Raw genomic sequence first — 19844 nt, forward strand, 5'->3', positions numbered from 1 at the left:
GGAAAAGAGTGTGTCTGGGCACTTCTGAAGTGTTGGAAGTGAATGTAGGGGGAGGAGAGTGAGTGTCTGGGTGCTCCTGAAGTGTTGGTAGTGAATTTATTGGGAGGAGAGTGTGTCTGAGTGCTCCTGGAGTGTCGGAAGTGAATGCAGGGGGAGAAGAGTGTGTCTGGGTGCTCCTGAAGTGTCGGAAGTGAATGTAGGGGGAGGAGAGTGAGTGTCTGGGTGCTCCTGAAGTGTTGGTAGTGAATTTACGGGGAGGAGAGTGTGTCTGAGTGCTCCTGGAGTGTCGGAAGTGAATGCAGGGGGAGAAGAGTATGTCTGGGTGCTCCTGAAGTGTCGGAAGTGAATGTAGGGGGAGGAGAGTGGGTGTCTGGGTGCTCCTGAAGTGTTGGCAGTGAATTTACGGGGAGGAGAGTGTGTCTGAGTGCTCCTGGAGTGTCGTAAGTGAATGCAGGGGGAGAAGAGTGTGTCTGGGTGCTCCTGAAGTGTCGGAAATGAATGTAGGGGGAGGAGAGTGAGTGTCTGGGTGCTCCTGAAGTGTTGGCAGTGAATTTATGGGGAGGAGAGTGTGTCTGAGTGCTCCTGGAGTGTCGGATGTGAATGTAGGGAGAGGAAAGTGTGTCTGAGTGCTCCTGGAGTGTCGGAAGTGAATGTAGGGGGAGTAGAGTGAGTGTCTGAGTGCTCCTGAATTGTCGGAAGTGAATGTCGGGGAAGGAGAGTGTGTCTAGGTGCTCCTGGAGTGTTGGAAGTGAATGTAGGCGAAGGAGAGTGTGTCTGGGTGCTCCTGGAGTGTTTTAAGTGAATGTAGGGGGAGGATAATGTGTGTCTTCGTGCTGCTGGAGTTTCGGAAGTGAATGCCGGGGGAGGAGAATGTGTGCCTGGGTGCTGCAGGTATGTTGGCGGTGAAAACAGGTGGGATGGGGGGGGGCTGTATACTCCTGGAGTGTTGGTAGTGGATTCACTGGAAGGAGAGTGTGTGTATGGGTGCTCCCAGGAGTGTCGGAAGTGAATGCGGGGCACAGTTGCTGACTGCTGTGCTGCTCTATCTGCCCTCTTGTAACTAAAACATTCTGATTAAACGGATGCTAGGTTAATTTTTTATTATTATTATTATTATTATTATTATTATTATTAGCAGTAGTAGTAGTAGTACTGCAACATACCTTAATTACAGAAGTTTCAACCCTGGATGGCGGACTTTGTACTTGTGCAGCGGCAGCCATGTTTGCGATTGTACTGAGGTGGTTCATCTGGCTCATTGCCATGGTTACAGAAGCTGGAGGTAGGCTAACAGGAATTAGTGGGTGTGGCATCATCATAAATGGAAGTTCCAGACCTAGAAATGCAGAGCAAATAAAAGATTATGGTTGCAATTCATACTACAGTATGCTTTCAGTGTTATGTCACATGTAAGTTATATTCAGTACCACATACTTTACATAGCTACATGGCCTCCAGCTTTAGGTTTAAGTTGTTGCTAAATAAAAAAAACAAAAAATACATGTGGAAATTCTGCAGTACTGTAGTTCACCTTGTATTGTTCCGTTATTTCCACACATGCATATGTGATTTTATAACTTTCTTTATTGAAATAAAAAATCCCTTTAAAAAACTTGGGAGGATATAATTTATTTAGAAAAAAAAGCAGAGTATACATAAAATGTATTAGAAATTTTAGATAATACATTAGAAATTTAGTATAATTAAAGAATATTGATTATTTATAGCTTATGCAATCAAGAGTTCATGAAATCTATCATTCTGTTTTTGAAAGATGAACTGGGAAAGAAAAGTAATCTCATATAGAGATCACTGCTCTCTTTGCAAAGACACTGTTACAGTGCGCACAGCATACAGTATGCTTACTATCCCAGGATGTGTGGGAGGCCCCCACAATTTGTGGAGTCCTCGTGAATCCTAGGAAAAGTAGGCCCCGATGATGTGAATTGCATTGGCATGTCACACACTCAAAACTTTCCCATAGATCTCTAGATCCAAAACGTTATCAGGTATGAAACAGAGACATCTCAGCAGGGTGGATGACAGAGGAGGGAATGGAAAAGCATGTTCTACTTTCCTCAATCTCAGTTTTGTCTTTTGCTTAGGAAAGACATTCATGTGCACTGCACCAGAGTCCCTACATAAAGAGAAATGATCTCTAAATAAACCACTGTCTCGCCTCCATTTACCTGTCAAAACAACAATGTAGAAGAAACATAATTAACTAATGCTTGTAGGAAAACATTACAATAAGGTTCTACAATAAAAAAAAAAAAAGCTTTTTTTCTTCTCACAAAAATAATGTCTTAATACAATATTTTAAACAGCTTTAGGGGTATATGCAATTGCGGTCGAATTCCGGCTGGAATTCGACCGTTTTTAAATTCGACACAATTCGACAGTCAGATACCCTCCCACCGGGACCCGAATTCGACATATTCAATAAAAAACGGATTCGACAGTCCCACTGTCCAAAAACGGACCAATTGACAATAGTGTGCATCCTGGATTCGACTTCATGGATGGCACAAAAGTGTTTAAAAAATCTGGAAAAAAAATGCATGGGGTCTCCCCTCCTAAGCATAACCAGCCTCGGGCTCTTTGAGTCGGTCCTGGTTGTAAAAATACGGGGGAAAAATGACAGGGGATATTTTGTCACTTGGCTATCAGTCTCCCATCTGCCGCCCTTGGATGGGGGGGGGACAGCCTCGGGCTTCACCCCTGGCCCTTGGGTGGCTGGAGGGGGGGACCCCTTGATTTAAGGGGTCCCCACTCCTCCAGGGTACCCCGGTCAGGGGTGACTAGTTGGGGATTTAATGCCACGGCCGCAGGGGCCAGTATAAAAGTGTCCCCCGGCTGTGGCATTATCTCTCCAGCTAGAGGAGCCCGGTGCTGGTGTGAAAAATACGGGGACCCCTACGTCTTTTGTCCCCCGTATTTTTTGCACCAGGACCGGACGCAGAGCCCGGTGCTGGTTGTTAAAATACGGGGGAACCCCTGTCAATTTTTTCAAATTTATTCCCATATTTTTACAACCAGGACCGGCTCAAAGAGCCCGAGGCTGGTTATGCTTAGGAGGGGGGATCACACACATTTTTTTCTTGATTTTTAACCCATTCCCACCCCTTCCCACTGAAAAACATGCTCTGATCTCTCCATATTATTTTAGTCAGAAAAAAAAAATATTCTTTTCAAAAATATATTAAACAATACTTGTGGCTCCTAATAGACAAACCCAAGTAGATAATCCCTTCTAATATAAATAGATATGCTACTGTATTAGCAATAAAAAAAACACTAAAAAAAAACATGTTTTTTAAATTTTTTATTAGATCCCGCCAGCAAAATGAGGCGGACTGAAATTGACAAAATTACTGTCAAAAAGCACTGTTGTCGAATCGACATTGTTCGATTGAATATACTTTTGTCGAAAAGCCGCATTTTTACCATTGCAGACATGTCGAATTTGACAACTGTCGAATTGCAACAAGTTGAATTTGAAACGGCTATTTTTTTGTCGAAAAGTACTGTACTGCATTGTCGAATAATTTTTTTGTGTCGAAAATGCCCCATTTTTCGACATTTGCGGCAATTCGACCGGAAATTGCATATACCCCACAATCTGTTAAAAAATAAATCTAAAAATACAAAAAAAAATTCCACCATCAGTTTAAAACTACTTATCAAGGTCCATTTGAGGCGTTATACATAACAATATATGAAGCATGGATGAAACAAAAGTTTATATTGTCTAAAGTCGCAACTTCAGAATGAACAGTTACATGAGAATATGAGTTCTTTTATATATTTGAGCCAGACTTGATCTCTGGCCACATGTTTCAGATTCTTCCACATTAATAAACAAAAACACTTCTGATTATCAAGGTAGATTATGTCCAATAATCTCATATGAAGCATATTCTTTAATGGAAGTACTAAGATACATGAATTTGTTTACTGTTTAATATTTCACAACAAAAAAGCACAGTTTTGAAACTATCTGGCTGGCCATCTGTGTTCTAAGATGATTTATCATTAATAAACATAAGCAGTTACTTGCCAAACGGAAGTTAATAGAATTATCTTTCAACTATGTAATAAGCTTCAGAGAAATATATTTGTTTCGTTATAAACGTCCTTGTGAAGGGAAATTATATGATATGTTGTAAAGGATTGAGACCTGTACTATCTATACTTTTCTACTACAGTATATGGCAGAACAAGTCTTAAACCCAATCATTCTGAAGTAGTGTAACTCAGCGCATCATCATGCTGTCATATTCCGTACAAAAATGAAATGAATGAACTGTCATGGCAGCAGTAATATACAGTAAACGCCAACAAACTTTTTTTCATAATTAATTTAAATATATGCAAATCACATTTGAAAAACTTTGCTGAAAATGTTTTCTCTGCTCAGTACAGAGAGCACAGACGACAGTACCGTCCATAATCATAGCAAGATCTGAGATAATGAAACTGATGTAAGAAAATTGGATGTAAAGATTATATAAGCGATTTCATTTTTTTAAATATTTTTTAGTTGAAACCAAATTTAAAACAACTTATATAACAAATGCTTGTGGTTCTATATCTAATAGTTATGAGTGATGAATGGCAGCATTTCGTACCATTTGGCAGCAGGTGATTCTGTTGCAGAGAGTTGAGAGGATGAGTAACTGGAAGATTATGCTGTCCAGGCAAGCTGGGATGGTTAACAGAGGTTTGTGATCCTTGGGTAGGGAGAGACTGAAGTTTTTCTTTCTCCCAAGAACCATCACTGCTCCCTGTAGAAATGAATATACATGATTTGATTTTAGGATGTTTGAAGTATCCATAAGCAAGATCATGGAATTAACATATTTCCCATTAGTTTTACTGATCTCATCATTTAATATAATTTAGTAAATCAAAGGTATAAGGTAAAACAGATGTGTCGGTTTAGACACACAAAGTTTTTGGGTGACATCATATTTTATTGTATTGTGGTAAAAGTATTTGGACTCTGGAGAGGGATGCACTTCCCATTTTTGATTCTCATTGGCATGAATGCATTGGAAGTTCCAAGTACTGCAGAGTAGAGGTGATGTAACAAGTATACATTTAGAATATCAACCTGGTCTGAATGTCAACAGGGACTGGAGGTCACCATTCAACATATCAATATTCACAATACCTGTACTGACAATGACATGATGATATGAGATAATGTTAATATTGTGAATTTTATCAGAAAATGTCAACAGCCGCTTTTATGGTTCGTTTTAGGGTATGGCTGTGTGTTAGGATAAGGCTGCAATTAGGGTCAGCTTTAGGGTTTGGGTTCATGAAGAATGCTATGGAAATACACATGGCCAACATGTCTTCATTGTGTAAATTTTGACATTGTGAATGTTGACCTCCCATCCACGTCAACATTCTGACCATGTTAAGTGTGCTAGTAGAAGATCAGATATAACACGGTACTTGTAATATACATATGTACATTTACAATCGTATAATAAAGAGTGAAGAAGTATGACTTCTGACACTGAGCCAATGCTGCTGAAGTATTACATTAACAGGGCTGCATTTTTGTGATAACTACATTCTAGCAGGTCTAATTCTGTTATGTAATCCAATAATGTTTAAGGAAAAGCAAGAGGCAAGCCTTGGTGACTGCAGATATTATAAGCCACATCAGATGTATTTGATCAGGTCCTTGCCTTGCAGCCGTGTGCTTTTACATGGTGGCATATCTCCAGAGTTTATTTTGATATACATATACTTTACAATATGGAGTCCTTTATCCCACATATGTAATCCCTGCCTTAAAAATGTGTTAACTTTGGTGCCCAGCCAGAAGTAGAATAAATAAGTAGAATACATTTGTAAGATGTATGGTGAATGCTACATACACACCAAATTGTAATGACAGAAGGCAAATTGGATCATAGTTAATATCAAAATGGACTAAAATCTCTCATTTTCCTATGCTGAATATTTGCAAATTATTTGCATTACTTCCTATGGTTTTCAAAGTTTGCATAGATTCCACTTCCAAAATGGGTCACACAATACAGAGAATACTGGTTAAAAGGGCTATTGTTTTTAACGGTTACATATTTCATTGTGTGAAAGACATACAATACAGTATTCAGATGTGCGTATTTTATACATTCATATTGTAATTGCATGTTCTTCTAAGCATTTTATCCTAATGAATAAATGAGTTTGTCCTTTATGTATAAAATATAGTTTATATTTGTTGCAACAGATTTTTAATAATAAATGATTTTAGGTTTGCTTGAACATATTCAATAAAGTGTGATTAATTTGGTTTTTCAAAAATGCAAACTAGACATTACTATATTACTTTGCAAAATGCACAGCTTGCAACATTATTGTCTCAGTGGGATCTTAAATTGAATTGTAAAATGTGTCTTATTTCCAGTTTGATTTATGTAAGAAATTGCAGAGGATAATGCCCTTTTTGAAGTTTCATTGCTTCCTGCATGAAAAAAACAGTACTCAAGAAACCATGTTATATAGAGCTGTAAATTACTGAAACGTTGTAATGCATATTTGTGACAAGGATGTCATGTTCCCATGTTTGATTTTTATAACTTGTTTTTTATTGCAGCTTTGTATTGTGGCATATTATATGATGAATCTTACAGTACACATGTTCAGTGATTTTATTGCTGTAGTCTAAGTAATTACAAAATCTCTTTCTACTCTCAAAAAAGGGTCTTCCGGTGCCCTAAGAATTAATCTATGATACCATTTAACTTAGCTTTTTGAAGTAAATATCACTAGATAAAAGCCAGCTGCCTCTGTATAATGGCATACTTGAATGAATGTAACAGTGTTTGAAAATGAGTACAAATCTTCTAAAAAGCTTCATTTCCATAAGAAAGCTTAGAGATCTACAAAAGAATAAATTCTGAAACAGAAGTAACCAGTAGAAAGCAAAATAGATTAAAGGCCAGCCAAATTCGCTCCTTGTTTGCATGGCCTTGGCGGTCTCTGCTATCAATTATAGGTGAAAATCACTAGCAAAAGCTATGAGTAACATATACGGTACGTCTGAATTATCATGGTACTTTTAATAATCACATGGTCAAAAAGCAGAGTAGTCATTTAAACTTTTCTTCAATAGTAAATAGTCCTAAATAGCCATGGAACATTAATTGAGAATGAATGCATTAATTGAGAATGGGAACATAAGTACAGTAACACAGGTGGATATGTCCTATGTAAGGTCCATTCTGTTCCATTTTATTACAGATGGATGGAACACAAACAGTCAATGGCCCTCATTCCGAGTTGATCACTCGCTAGCTGCTTTTAGCAGCATTGCACGCGCTAGGCTGCCGCCCTCTGGGAGTGTATCTTAGCTTAGCAAAATTGCTAACGAAAGATTAGCAGAATTGCTATTAAATATTTCCTTGCAGTTTCTGAGGAGCTCCAGACCTACTCCTAGATTGCGTTCACCTCAGTCCGTTTAGTTCCTGGTTTGACGTCACAAACACGCCCTGCGTTCGGCCAGCCACTCCCCCGTTTCTCCAGACACTCCCGCATTTTTACCTGACACACCTGCGTTTTGTAGCACACTCCCGGAAAATGCTCAGTTACCACCCAGAAACACCCCTTTCCTGTTAATAACTCACCGATCAACAGAGCGACTGAAAAGCACCGCTCAAGCAACAGCAAAACTACTAAGTTTTGTGTTAAATAACTTAGCGCATGCACGCTGTGTACCATGCACATGTGCATTTTTCACCTAATCGCAGAACAGCGAAAAAAGGCAACGAGCGAACAACTCGGAATGACCACCAATGTCCTAAATATCATACCAATAATTGATTTCCATGCAAATTTACTAGAGCTGTCCACGCACATATGAGAAAATGTGCAATGTACAGGGTTGAACCAAACTGATGTATGTACTGTACATGAATGTTTATTATAAAAATAACATAGCATACTATAATAAAGCACTAATACATGTATAAAATTGTGCAAAGTATATAATTGTATCACTGACATCTAATACTGAATTTATTAGGCAAGGTCCATAATCATCCAAACACTCCTTCCTTTTGCGTAAATATGGTCAAGTAACTCCTCGGGTAGGCAGGGCATAGTTAATATTACATTATGGCTATATTTAGAAATTATTATAAAATATATGTGTATATGTATTGAGTATTGAAATCCTTGCTTTATAATTGAAGAGTACTGTTGTCACTTAGAGAAAAACTATAACATGATTGAATGTAAAACACACATGAATACAGCCTACAGCTTTGCTCCATTATATGTCTACATACAGTAGCTCCTTGATTATACTTGTGATATATTTTATAGTACACATATATAATGTAATGTGGTCATTGTCAGGTTCAGCAAATATAAGTAGAGGTAGTAAAATGGAAGAAAACTACAAATTACATTAATTATTTTATGCTCAAATGTTAAGTGTATTGTATCAAAGTTACTGTATTCAGCTGAACCGCTTTATACATTTGTCAAGCTGTTGTGGTCATTTGTGGGTGGGAGATCCCACCATATACCTATCTAGAGTGTGTCTCATGTTTCTAGTGCCAATTTATAGTTTTATTCTTGTGACCTATGCTGTATTTGTGAAACACAATATGCTGACAGGAGCATGGGTGGGGGGCAAAATATGGTGTCAGGGGCATTACAGTGGGACAATAATATGGTGACAGGGGCATATGAGGGCATAACATTGTGTCAGGGGCATTACAGTGGGAGCATAATATGGTGACCGGGGCATAACTGTGGGTGCTTAATATGGTGACAGGGGCATTACAGTGGGGGTATAATATAGTGAAAAGGGAATAACTGTGGGTGCTTAATATGGTGACAGGGACATTACTGTGTGAGGCATAATATGGTGTCAGGGGCATTACTGTGGTGGCTTAATATGGTGACAGGGACATTACCTTGTGAGGTATAATATGGTGTCAGGGGCATTACTGTGGTGGATTAATATGGTGACAGGGGCATTATTGTTTGGGGCAAAATATGGTATCAAGGGCATTACTGTGGTGGCTTAATATGGTGCAAAGGGCATTACTGTGTGGGGCATAATATGGTGTAAGGGACACTATGTTGGTGAAAAGTTGCCTTTTCCTGCAAGACCACACCAGTTGAAGCAAAGCCACGCCCATTACCATGAGGCAACACCCCCTTTTAATTTTTATATGTATATGGGGGAACGACACTTTTTTTTAGAGAACTGGAAGCCAAATTATCTAGTAATGGCCTTTGATTAAAAGAATCAACTTTTATTTTTTTTATCTTTCAGAGAAATCAGATGAGGGGGAATGTAATAGTGTGTTAGAATAAGGAAGTGAGAGATTTTGTGAGAGTTCTCCTGGGTTTTTTTTAAAGTGTCAATCATTTACATGGCAAAATCAACCTGGTTTTGACATGAGAATGATTAGCACCTTAAAAAACAGGAGAACTCTCACAAAATCTCTCACTTCCTGATTCTCAAACCCTATTACATTTCCCCCCAGATCTAAAACCAAACCCAAAACACTTGATGGTGGATTTGCAAAACCAAAACATGATGGTGATTTAAAACCAGAACTAAAGTATAACATGTAAATCTGTGCCCATCTCCATTAATTTGCAGGCAAAGAAGAGTATCCAATTAGCCGCAATTCTTTTCTTTTTTTATTGCCGATTTGTTTTGTGCTATCCGTCTGAAAAAATTAAATTTTTCTTGTGAAAACACATTGGATCTGTAAAAAGCCGCAGACCTATTTTTTTTTTAGCCCATGATCGTGGGAAAAAAAATCGCAGAATAAGTGCTGGCATCAGGGGTAATTGGATAGCCCCGGAGGAGGTAATTAGCTGTGATAATTTACTACAGCTAATAGGATATTGCCCTAAATAGTCATTTATTACAGAGGCAAAGAAGGCAAATATAGTAATTGTAAAGCAAACATTTTACATGTTCAATGTGTTTTTTGCTATCATTGCTGGTGCATACAGTAGGTCAGGTGAAAAATGTGAAAGTTGATACAGTACATTTCCTCCATTTACTGAAAAGAGTGCCTAATAGGACAGTAACACACATAATACATGATGGCTAGCACTGGACATGTCAAATTTGTGGTTTGGACATTTACTGCAGCTCTCCTCAGATTAACAGCTTTTATTTCAATAATACATGTACTCTAAATATGAAGAAAAAAAATCTCAGGTTTATGAAATGTGGATTAAAGGTAATTTAAATTCAGTTGATGATGTTGATCTACAAATCTTTATTCTTTATTTTTGTTCTGCCTTATGGTTATAGCTATTATCAGCATATTTGCTGCACAGTCATCCGGATTCTACCTCCGATCAGGTGATGTGTTAAGAATAGAAATACTATATACTTTGTTCTTAGTCAGCAGATTTGGAGACCTATGCACGATCAACTCTTGGAAAGCAAACTTTTAGTTTTACAGTATACAGATGCATCAGAATGAAATGGACATAAAGTTTCTACATTTTATAACCCACTAGATGTTGTCACCTGTTTTTTTTTCTGTCTCACTTTTATTTTATTATATAGACTTGCATTACCTTTTTTTGATATTTGACATTGTACTTTTTAGGACATCCTCACCTTTTCTCCTCTACCTCTTTGTACATGTGGCCTGTGCATTTCTGTGAGCTTTTTCCTTTCTTTTAAACTGTTATACATTTTTGCTAGTGGATAATGTTGTGATTATGTTATTGGGTAATCTTCAGGAGTGTCTTTATTTTCATCATGAGGTAGTGTGTGATGAGTAATTATGGGAAATAGCAACTGCTTGGAGACTGTAGATGTGTGTTATGCTGTATGTGGGTATTCTGTTGAAGTTCAGGGTCAGAGTTCATACCAATGTCATTACATGCGGACCACCGGGAAAAGGGTAAGTATGACAGTGGGCAGCGGGATGGGACAAAGCAGGGAGGTGGTGGACAGGACAGACCAGAGTAGTGGGGGGACAAGACCAGCAGCAGACAAAAGTGAAGGGCAGAGCAGCGGAAAGAGGGGACTATGGCCAGAGTGAGCAAGAGGCATGGAGGAAAGGGGAGGGGGAAGACTTAAGGTGCATATACACCATGGTCCCGCTCCCACCCCCCTGTGCTCGTTTGTTGTGCTGTCAGCATCCTCAAGTGTGTATACACTTGCTGATGCCCACCCCCTGCCGGTCACGATGCGTCGTTTAGTGACACATCGTGTAGTTTGTAGGCACCTTTTGTTTATCAGATCATTACAGTTTATCAGATCATTACAATTCTCATTGATCCTTTTATTGTGTAGTGCAAGCCTCTATACAACGAAAGAACAGCAGTATACTATGCTAGTTGTAAATGCCTTAATATTAAAGCAAAAAAGTTTCAAGATCATTACAGTAACACTTTACTAAAAACGGGATGTAGTTATGTGACCGGCGGTCGGAACACTATACCAATGCCGGGTTCCCACCCGCTCACCAGCCCGACAGTCGGCATGCCGACTGACGGGGACTATTCCCACTTGGGGGCTACACTGTGCTCGTCCCCCCATCGGCAATCTAAAGCTCAGGATCTCGGCGTCGGTATGGTGACCGGCGGGATCCCAAACGCCTGTCATCCGAACGCAACCCCTAAAAACAGCATAACTGGCCTGATTACAACAAAAAGAGCTTTTTGTAACGGTTTTAACACAAATTCTATGTACATGCTCAATCTATATACCAGGCATGTGCAAACTGCGGCCCTCCAGCTGTTGTGAAACTACATATCCCAGCATGACCTGACACAGTTTTGCTGTCAAAGAATGCTAAGCTGTGTAGTTTCTCAACAGCTGGATGGCCACAGTTTGGACATGCCTGCTATATACTGTACATGCCCTGACCAAATTGGTGCTCTATTTATTATTTTAGCTGGTGTTCCTGAAATGACATGGGGGCAGGCTGCCCTGCTTGCTGAGTGGTCCTTCTGGAGCAATAGAGCCCTAGGCTTTTGCTGATATGGCTATAAGTCAGTCACGTGACCTATTCCCTTAGTACAATATACAGTATGTATACATGTTTTTCTAATATACAAATGGTTTACATATACAACATATGGCACACAATATACAATAGGTTAACTTATTAAATGTGTCTCTAGCAAGGATTTGCCTCTCATATGATGGGAAAGATACAATACCAGCATCAGCAGAAATGTAGAAAAAAAAAGTCTTGGAAAAGCAGGAAAGCTCAACCTATTTAATAGACAATTATGGATGAGTGCATTATCTCACTCAAATTAAGTAAGATAAGTTAACAAAGCTTGCCAACTGAATTGCTTCCTTTCAAAAATGTTGCTTTGTCCTGTTATTCCACAGCACATAAGTTATTGATGCGTGACAGCTTAAAATATTTTTTGCCATTAACTAAAGCAAGCATGCTATTTTTGTTATTCATGAAGAAAGCTGCTTTTAGTTAAAACATAAAAATGCTAGTTACAAGGATTCTGCAAACATAACTGCTATTCCATTAAGTAAATGGTGCTATGAACAGTAAATAGTAGCCCCAAGGGAAATGTATGTATTGATTTTGCTTCCATGTTGGTTGGCTTATGTTTGCAATTGTCAACTGTAATATTAGCTTGTATAATAACTATCCTCAAAGCTACATATGGAAATGCAAATATTAATTATAAAATATTGATAACTTTCTACCCTTTAAAATCTATGCTGAGGTGATGATGTGTTTGGACATTACATTGAATACTATCAAATTAATAAAGAACATGTAATAATTACAGTATACTGACTTCAATCTGAATCGGAAAGAATAGATAACACAAATTCAGAAAGTATTGCTGCATGATAAATGTCATTGCTTATAAGCAGAACTCTGAGTATGAAAGTATAGTGTAAAGATTTTGAGGGTTGGTAGATGGCGACGTGATGCCAGGGCCGTCTTAACAGCATTGTAGGCACTGGGGAAAGCACTGCACTGTGGTCCCTACCCACTAATTCATTTGAATAAATAAAAAAGCATAACTTACTCATCCTGCAGTATCTCGCCATCTCTTCACATGCTTTAATACAGCAAATGGCTGTCAGCACTCTGATTGGTGGATAGCACCAGCCATCCACCAATCATCACACTGACAGCCATTCACTGTCTGGCTGCAGGCAGGGAGATACAATAGTTACAGAATTCTGCCTGACCGCTTTGAATGTTTGGAATTCACAATCAGTGCAGCTGGGCAGCATACCTCGATAGCACTGGAGGCACCAATCAGCCCCTGCTCGAAGGCCCCTAGAACTGTGAGGCCCTGGGCAGCTGCCCAGTGTGCCTATATGTTAAGATTGCCCTGCACACCAAGTTACATACCAAATAGTGATCATTTTTGTTCGCTAATATTTTATTTGCATGCAATTTAATTTAAAATCTGTTGTATCAAGTCTCAATTTTCTCTGTCTATATCCACTATGCCGTCTCCTACACTGAAACAATAAACATTCCTTTAGCATGTAATTACATTTTGCCAGCTACTTTTTTATTTTGTTTCTAGTTCTGTGGTGGTGATATTCATTTTTAGTAATGATGCCCTCTAATAACGTAACAAATTATTGGACTTCAAGAATGCTCAATTTTTACTTTGTAACATCAGGTGCAGAGGTCAGGATTTATTCAATTAATCAACTCAAACTCACTTTAAAACTAGCTAAAGATTAAAGAATATGTCAAGCCACAAATTCCTTTCTAATCACCAGCACCCTATTCCCCAAATTGCAGCACTATTAGGAAATATTGTAGTACTCACTTTCGCTGGCACTTTGTTACACCTTGCACCTACAGTATATGAGAGAAAAGGAGGCAGGAAAAGCACAGCGCTCATTTCTACACACTTATGGAATACACAGAGCCTTAGCGGTTGATTTATCAAGCAGTGAAAACAGTTGAGCAGTGGACCAGTGGAGGAGGTGCCCATATCAACCAGTTAGCTTCGAGGTAGCATTTACCAAGTATATTCTATAAAATGATAAGTAGAAGCTTAGTGGTTGCAGTGGGCAACGTCTCTGTTGGTCCACTTCTCCACTGCTTGATACATCAGCCAATCTGGTCTGTAAAATCTATAAGTGAATTACAAGTTAACAGAGAGCTATAGGTTCTTTTATTTCTCCCACATTATACAGTAGATTCAGGGAGATGATTCCGTGCAGCATTGATAGGCATGAGTACTTCCAGAGTCAATAACATGAGACCCCATATTCTGCTCATTGGAAAGTTTGTCAGGTGACAAAAATAAAAATGACACATGTGACTTGACATAGCTTTTAAGTGGCAGATTCAATTCAAGGCAATGTGATGATGGATATCACTGTAATGTCATATTGAGCCATTACCGCTAAATACAATAGCCAATCATTGATTTTTGGTTGCACTCCTATGGCGTTTAAAAGTACAGTACCTCCCACACAATGATGTCATTTGTGTTATGAAGCAACAGGAATGGGGCTATGATGACAAAAAGTGCATTATCAGGTCCTACGCACTACTGTGTTATGGTGCAAATCATGTCCCCACGCAGATGTGGGGCAGCACATGTGAATCATTACATCACTGCCCCACTGTCTGATGCTCGTTTTGGACATAGCCTCTGTGACATTCCATTAGGTAGTTCCAAACAGTCGTAAAGTATGGATATACCAATTCTTCAATCCAGGGCTTGATTTCTATGTTAAGTGCTAGTGTTAGGCTTCTATAATTGTGCAATAAACAGCAGGGACCCCATAGTAATCTAAAGGGTTACTCAGGAGACAATAGCTAGCACAAACTTTGTTTTAAGTCCCAAATAGTTAAAATGCCTCCTTTGAATGTCACCTTCAGCCCTGCCAACTTCACAAGACAGAGAAGCAGGATCTAGTAAGGTGGCCTACTCTCTCCCTAGGCATTTAGGAGGACTTTCAGAAATTCTGGAGCTTCCCAAGTATGGCAAGTATGGGTACCCCAGATGCATATGAAATCAAATATATTGCCCCTAGTAATTACAGTTTATCAAATATTTCACACAATAAACTCAACTGTTTGATGTTTGAGACTCCTCCACCTCAGCACTACAGATCCACCGATAGAGCATTTGTTGCTGCATCTGTATGATGTGGGGATGACAATCTAGAATTTAAGGAAAGAGTTCAGGTGTTTCTTGAGTGGATCTTGGGAAGTTTAAAACATGAGTGCAATGACTATAAGTTTTTGAGATCTCTCAAACATTCTAAAGAGAACAAGTAGTGCTACCCATAGTAACCAATCAGATAATACAGTTGCTATCATTTATCTAGTACATTCATTAAAATGATAGCAATAATTTGATTGGTTGCTGTGGGCAACACCTTCATTTGTCTTCTTTAGAAGTTTTGATACTGTATATTACAATCTCCATCAGAACCGCACTTGCAAATAATATTTAATATGTTTAACTTACAGTATAAAGCCAGAAAAAAAATAACAGATAAGAATTGACTACACATAGTAAACAGATATTAACAGAAACTGAAATATTGGGCTGTTCTGGGGACAAACCTTTTAATAGACATTCGGGCCTGGTGGCAACTATGTTGGTGCTTTAAATGCTATCAATACAATTTAATAATTTAGGGTCAGTAAGAGATTATATTACATTTCTTCCCTGCTATTCGATTCCTCTGCAAAGTGATTTCCTTTGTAAGATTATATTATTCCTTGGCTGTAGATGCTCTCATGCTGTTTTATGTGTTTTATAGATCTCTTTTATGTCTCTGATGTCTTTGTTTTCATGTAAAGCTGTATTATGAATGGTCATTTAGTTCTTAAAACTGTTACCCTTTTTGAGTAACACCTGTAAAAACCTGAAGATCTATACCAAAATAATGTATGCCGCAATGTTACATTAAAAAGCTCTTCTAATTACATTGCTTTTTAAAAACTAGTGAAGATTATCCAAAATATGAGCAAATGCAGCGCCATATTATTGTTTTGCTATGACTTCTGTTATAGGATATATTGTTTGTTGTCTGAAACTAAAAATAAGGAAAATTATTTTTTGTTATTTTTTTTTGCAAGTAACCCAATAACCGGACCACTATACAAAGGCACATAAATGCTGTCACCTGTGATTGATCCAAACTTGTTGGTGTAGTTTTCAGCAGAAAAGGCTTTTATTAAACAATAAAGCTGTTCACTCAAAGTACCGTATGATCACCATGTTCTAATACAACAAAAAAAGATTAGAATAATTTCTAATGCCCAGTGTTAGAACTCTTTAATTTTAAACTTTTTAAAACACACACAATAAAGTGGACCTAATCTATTTTTTGGCCTGAAAATGTGTCATATAGGTGTTTACGTAAAAGACAATGAAAAGGATGCAATGTAATTTCTGTGACTTAGCCATTATATTTAAAGCAACAATATTTTAAAAGCAAAACCAAATTTTGCTACTTTAAATTTAGCATCCAAATTGACAAAATCTTGTGAGTGCCTGCAATTCACAGGATATTATATTTTCCCCAGTATAATTTATACTTATATCCACTTATTTATAGGGAAAGGGTGGACATGATAGAAAATTTCAAATAGATCAAGGGTTTCAACAAAGTCCTGGAGTGAAACAGTCTTCAAATGAAATTAGAGTATTAGAATATGACGACATGCAGTGAAACTGGAGGTGGGAGGTTCCGGGGAAATTTGAGGAAAAATTACTTCACAGAAAGGGTAGTGGACAAGTGGAATAGCCTCCCATCAGAGGTGGTAGAGGTTAAGACAGTACAGCAATGTAAACATGCGTGGGATAGACATAAGGATATCCTTACAAAGAAAAAAGGATCAAATAAGGTTTTAGGTAAAAAATATGGTAAAAAAGGTGCAGACTAGATGACCCAAGTGGTTCTTATATGCCGTCAAATTCTATGTTTCTATTTTTTTTTTATTAGTTATCTTCTCTTTCAAAATATCTTATACCTATAGCCTGTTGTTCATTCTGTTCTTTGATGAACTGCAGGTAATATAGGCTCATTCCCTTACTGAGCATTCGTACATCTACTATCTCCCTATGCCACACAAATAAATAACTAATCTTAACACTGGATTATAATGTCATTTATCAATGTATTTACATATGTAAGACCTAAATTGATCCTCAAATTCTACCCAGGGTTTTTTTTTTAAATTATTATCTCTTAGGGACCTACTGTATTTATCAACCCTTTCGGCCTCATTAATCATACAGAAACAGCAACTTAAGCATGATTTTCACTAAATTAAATAAAGTCACTATTTATCAAGCCTATAATGCAGGAATTATTTACAGATATCTCCTGCATTAATGACAAATATGAACCCACCTCACAATGTATGGGGACATTACAACTGTGCTATATCAACCCAAAAAGTACCAAATTCAGGGGTTGACTCTGATAGCTAACATCATCCTTGGATGGCATTAGCTCGGTCTTTCCTGAGGGAAGAGCTTTCAGAGACTACAGAGGAATCTATTTATATCCCTCCAATCCCACTGGCTCTTACAGTGCTCTTGCAGCAAACGTGGGTAAAATAGCCCAATAGTATTATTGGGCTACTCAATTACAGACCGTTTTTACCGTGCTGTAAATGACTTATTTTTGGGTTATAACACATGGGATCCGAGACAAGTTCCCAGACTGATGCATCATCGTGCAAAAAAAATGGTCTCTGAGGGCTACTTATTCGGAGATTCTGCTGCTGTCCAGGCAATAGTATAATGAATAATTGTCCAAAATCAGTTCCCAAATCGCATCTAATAGTGACAATAACAGACCATGGATTTTAGGGCAGATGTATGTTTTTCAGGGCATATCTGTGTTTTTTGGGGCATATTGTTGTTTTTCAGGGCATATCTGTGTTTTCTACTAAAGAGGCATGTTGTTAACTATTCCCAGCAGTACTGGCCCAATCGGTGGAATATGAGTAAAATGTGAGGATTTATTATAAGAGCACAATAAAGCTATCTGACACATTAGGGGCTCAATAGTGTCTAGCCATTCTATTGTTTCAGATAGCCATTGAAATAGTGTACTTTTCATCACTGATATAAAGTACAGTATAATCAGAATTTGTCTACGTACTTTAAAAAAGACAAATAGTCTACTCTTAAAACACTATCAGATCTACAAGACTAAACGTTACTACTGACAAACAGCAAGATAAACATTACTCATTTAAATTTTTTCACTAGGAAATGTACTATTTTTTATAATAGGTTGAGTCTCCCATATCAAAATTCTTGGGACCAGAAGTATTTTGGATATCAGTTGTTTTGGAAAATACCATAATGAGATATCTTGGGGATTTGACCCATGTCTAACCACAACATGCATTTATGTTTTATATACAGTACACCTTATACAAAGCCTGAAGGTCATTTTATACAATATTTGTAATAATATTGTGCATGTTTAACTATCAGAAAGCAAAGGTGTCTGTCTCTGTCACTGTCCAAAATTTCATATTTTGGAATATTCCATATTTTGGGATTTTTGATAAGAGAGACTCAACCTGCAATTCAGGGGTGGCCAACCAGTCAGAGGCAAAGAGCCAGAAAAATATCTGTAGTCAAGACAAAGGGTGTGCTTAATAATGGGCCGTGGTCTAACTGGCACAAGACCACGCCCCATTTGTTGTGCACCCGCCTTTAGTAAGACGTTCATAGGAGCATGACCAAGGCCCTCATTCCGAGTTGTTCGCTCGGTATTTTTCATCGCATCGCAGTGAAAATCCGCTTAGTACGCATGCGCAATGTTCGCACTGCGACTGCGCCAAGTAACTTTACTATGAAGAAAGTATTTTTACTCACGGCTTTTTCTTCGCTCCGGCAAACGTAATGTGATTGACAGGAAATGGGTGTTACTGGGCGGAAACACGGCGTTTCAGGGGCGTGTGGCTGAAAACGCTACCGTTTCTGGAAAAAACGCAGGAGTGGCCGGAGAAACGGTGGGAGTGCCTGGGCGAACGCTGGGTGTGTTTGTGACGTCAACCAGGAACGACAAGCACTGAAATGATCGCACAGGCAGAGTAAGTCTGGAGCTACTCTGAAACTGCTAAGTAGTTAGTAATCGCATTATTGCGAATACATCGGTCGCAATTTTAAGAAGCTAAGATTCACTCCCAGTAGGCGGCGGCTTAGCGTGTGTAACTCTGCTAAATTCGCCTTGCGACCGATCAACTCGGAATGAGGGCCCATGTGTCACACCCCCATTTTTAGTTACACTGGGGGCGAGAAACACTGAAACATCTTACACATTACGGCAGGCAGGGTCCCCATTTTACACATTACGGCAGACAAGAGTCCTCATTTTACTCATTGCGGCAGGCAAGAGTCCACATTTTACACATTCTAGCAGGCAAAAGTCACCATTTTACACATTACGCAGGCAAGAGTTCCCATTTTATGCATTACAGCAGGTAGAATCCCCATTTTACACATAAAGACAGGCAGGGTCTCCATTTTACACATTACGGCAGACAAGAGTCCTCATTTTACTCATTGCGGCAGGCAAGAGTCCACATATTACACTTTATAGCAGGCAAGAGTCCCCATTTTACACATTATGGCAGGCAAGAGTCCCCATTTTATGCATTACAGCAGGTAGAGTCCCCATTTTACACATTACGGAAGGCAAGGGTCCCTATTTTACACATTACGGCAGGCAAGAGTCGCCATTTTACACATTACGGCAGGCAAGAGTCCCCATTTTACACATTACGGCAGGCAAGAGTCCCCATTTTTGCACATTATGGCAGGCAACAGTCCCCATTTTACACATTACGGCAGACAAGAGTCCTCATTTTACT

The 19844-nt window shown here is 38.6% G+C and overlaps 1 protein-coding gene across 7 annotated transcripts in view; it reads right to left on the reverse strand.

Moving 5' to 3' along the window:
• DACH1 (dachshund family transcription factor 1) overlaps window positions 1-19844 on the reverse strand; it is a 516624-nt gene that overhangs the window by 151357 nt on the left and 345423 nt on the right. For 2 of the 7 annotated variants that reach the window (XM_063952919.1, XM_063952918.1), the window contains exons 4-6: window positions 15063-15152; window positions 4632-4787; window positions 1164-1336 (exon numbers count right to left, since the gene is read on the reverse strand). In XM_063952919.1, coding sequence (XP_063808989.1) covers window positions 1164-1336; window positions 4632-4787; window positions 15063-15152 — 419 coding nt within the window. The remainder of the gene's footprint in view (window positions 1-1163; window positions 1337-4631; window positions 4788-15062; window positions 15153-19844) is intronic. The other 5 variants (XM_063952921.1, XM_063952920.1, XM_063952924.1 and 2 more) reach the window with 3 other exon arrangements.

This window comes from Pseudophryne corroboree, chromosome 2, assembly GCF_028390025.1.
Source record: "Pseudophryne corroboree isolate aPseCor3 chromosome 2, aPseCor3.hap2, whole genome shotgun sequence".
NCBI lineage: Eukaryota > Metazoa > Chordata > Amphibia > Anura > Myobatrachidae > Pseudophryne > Pseudophryne corroboree.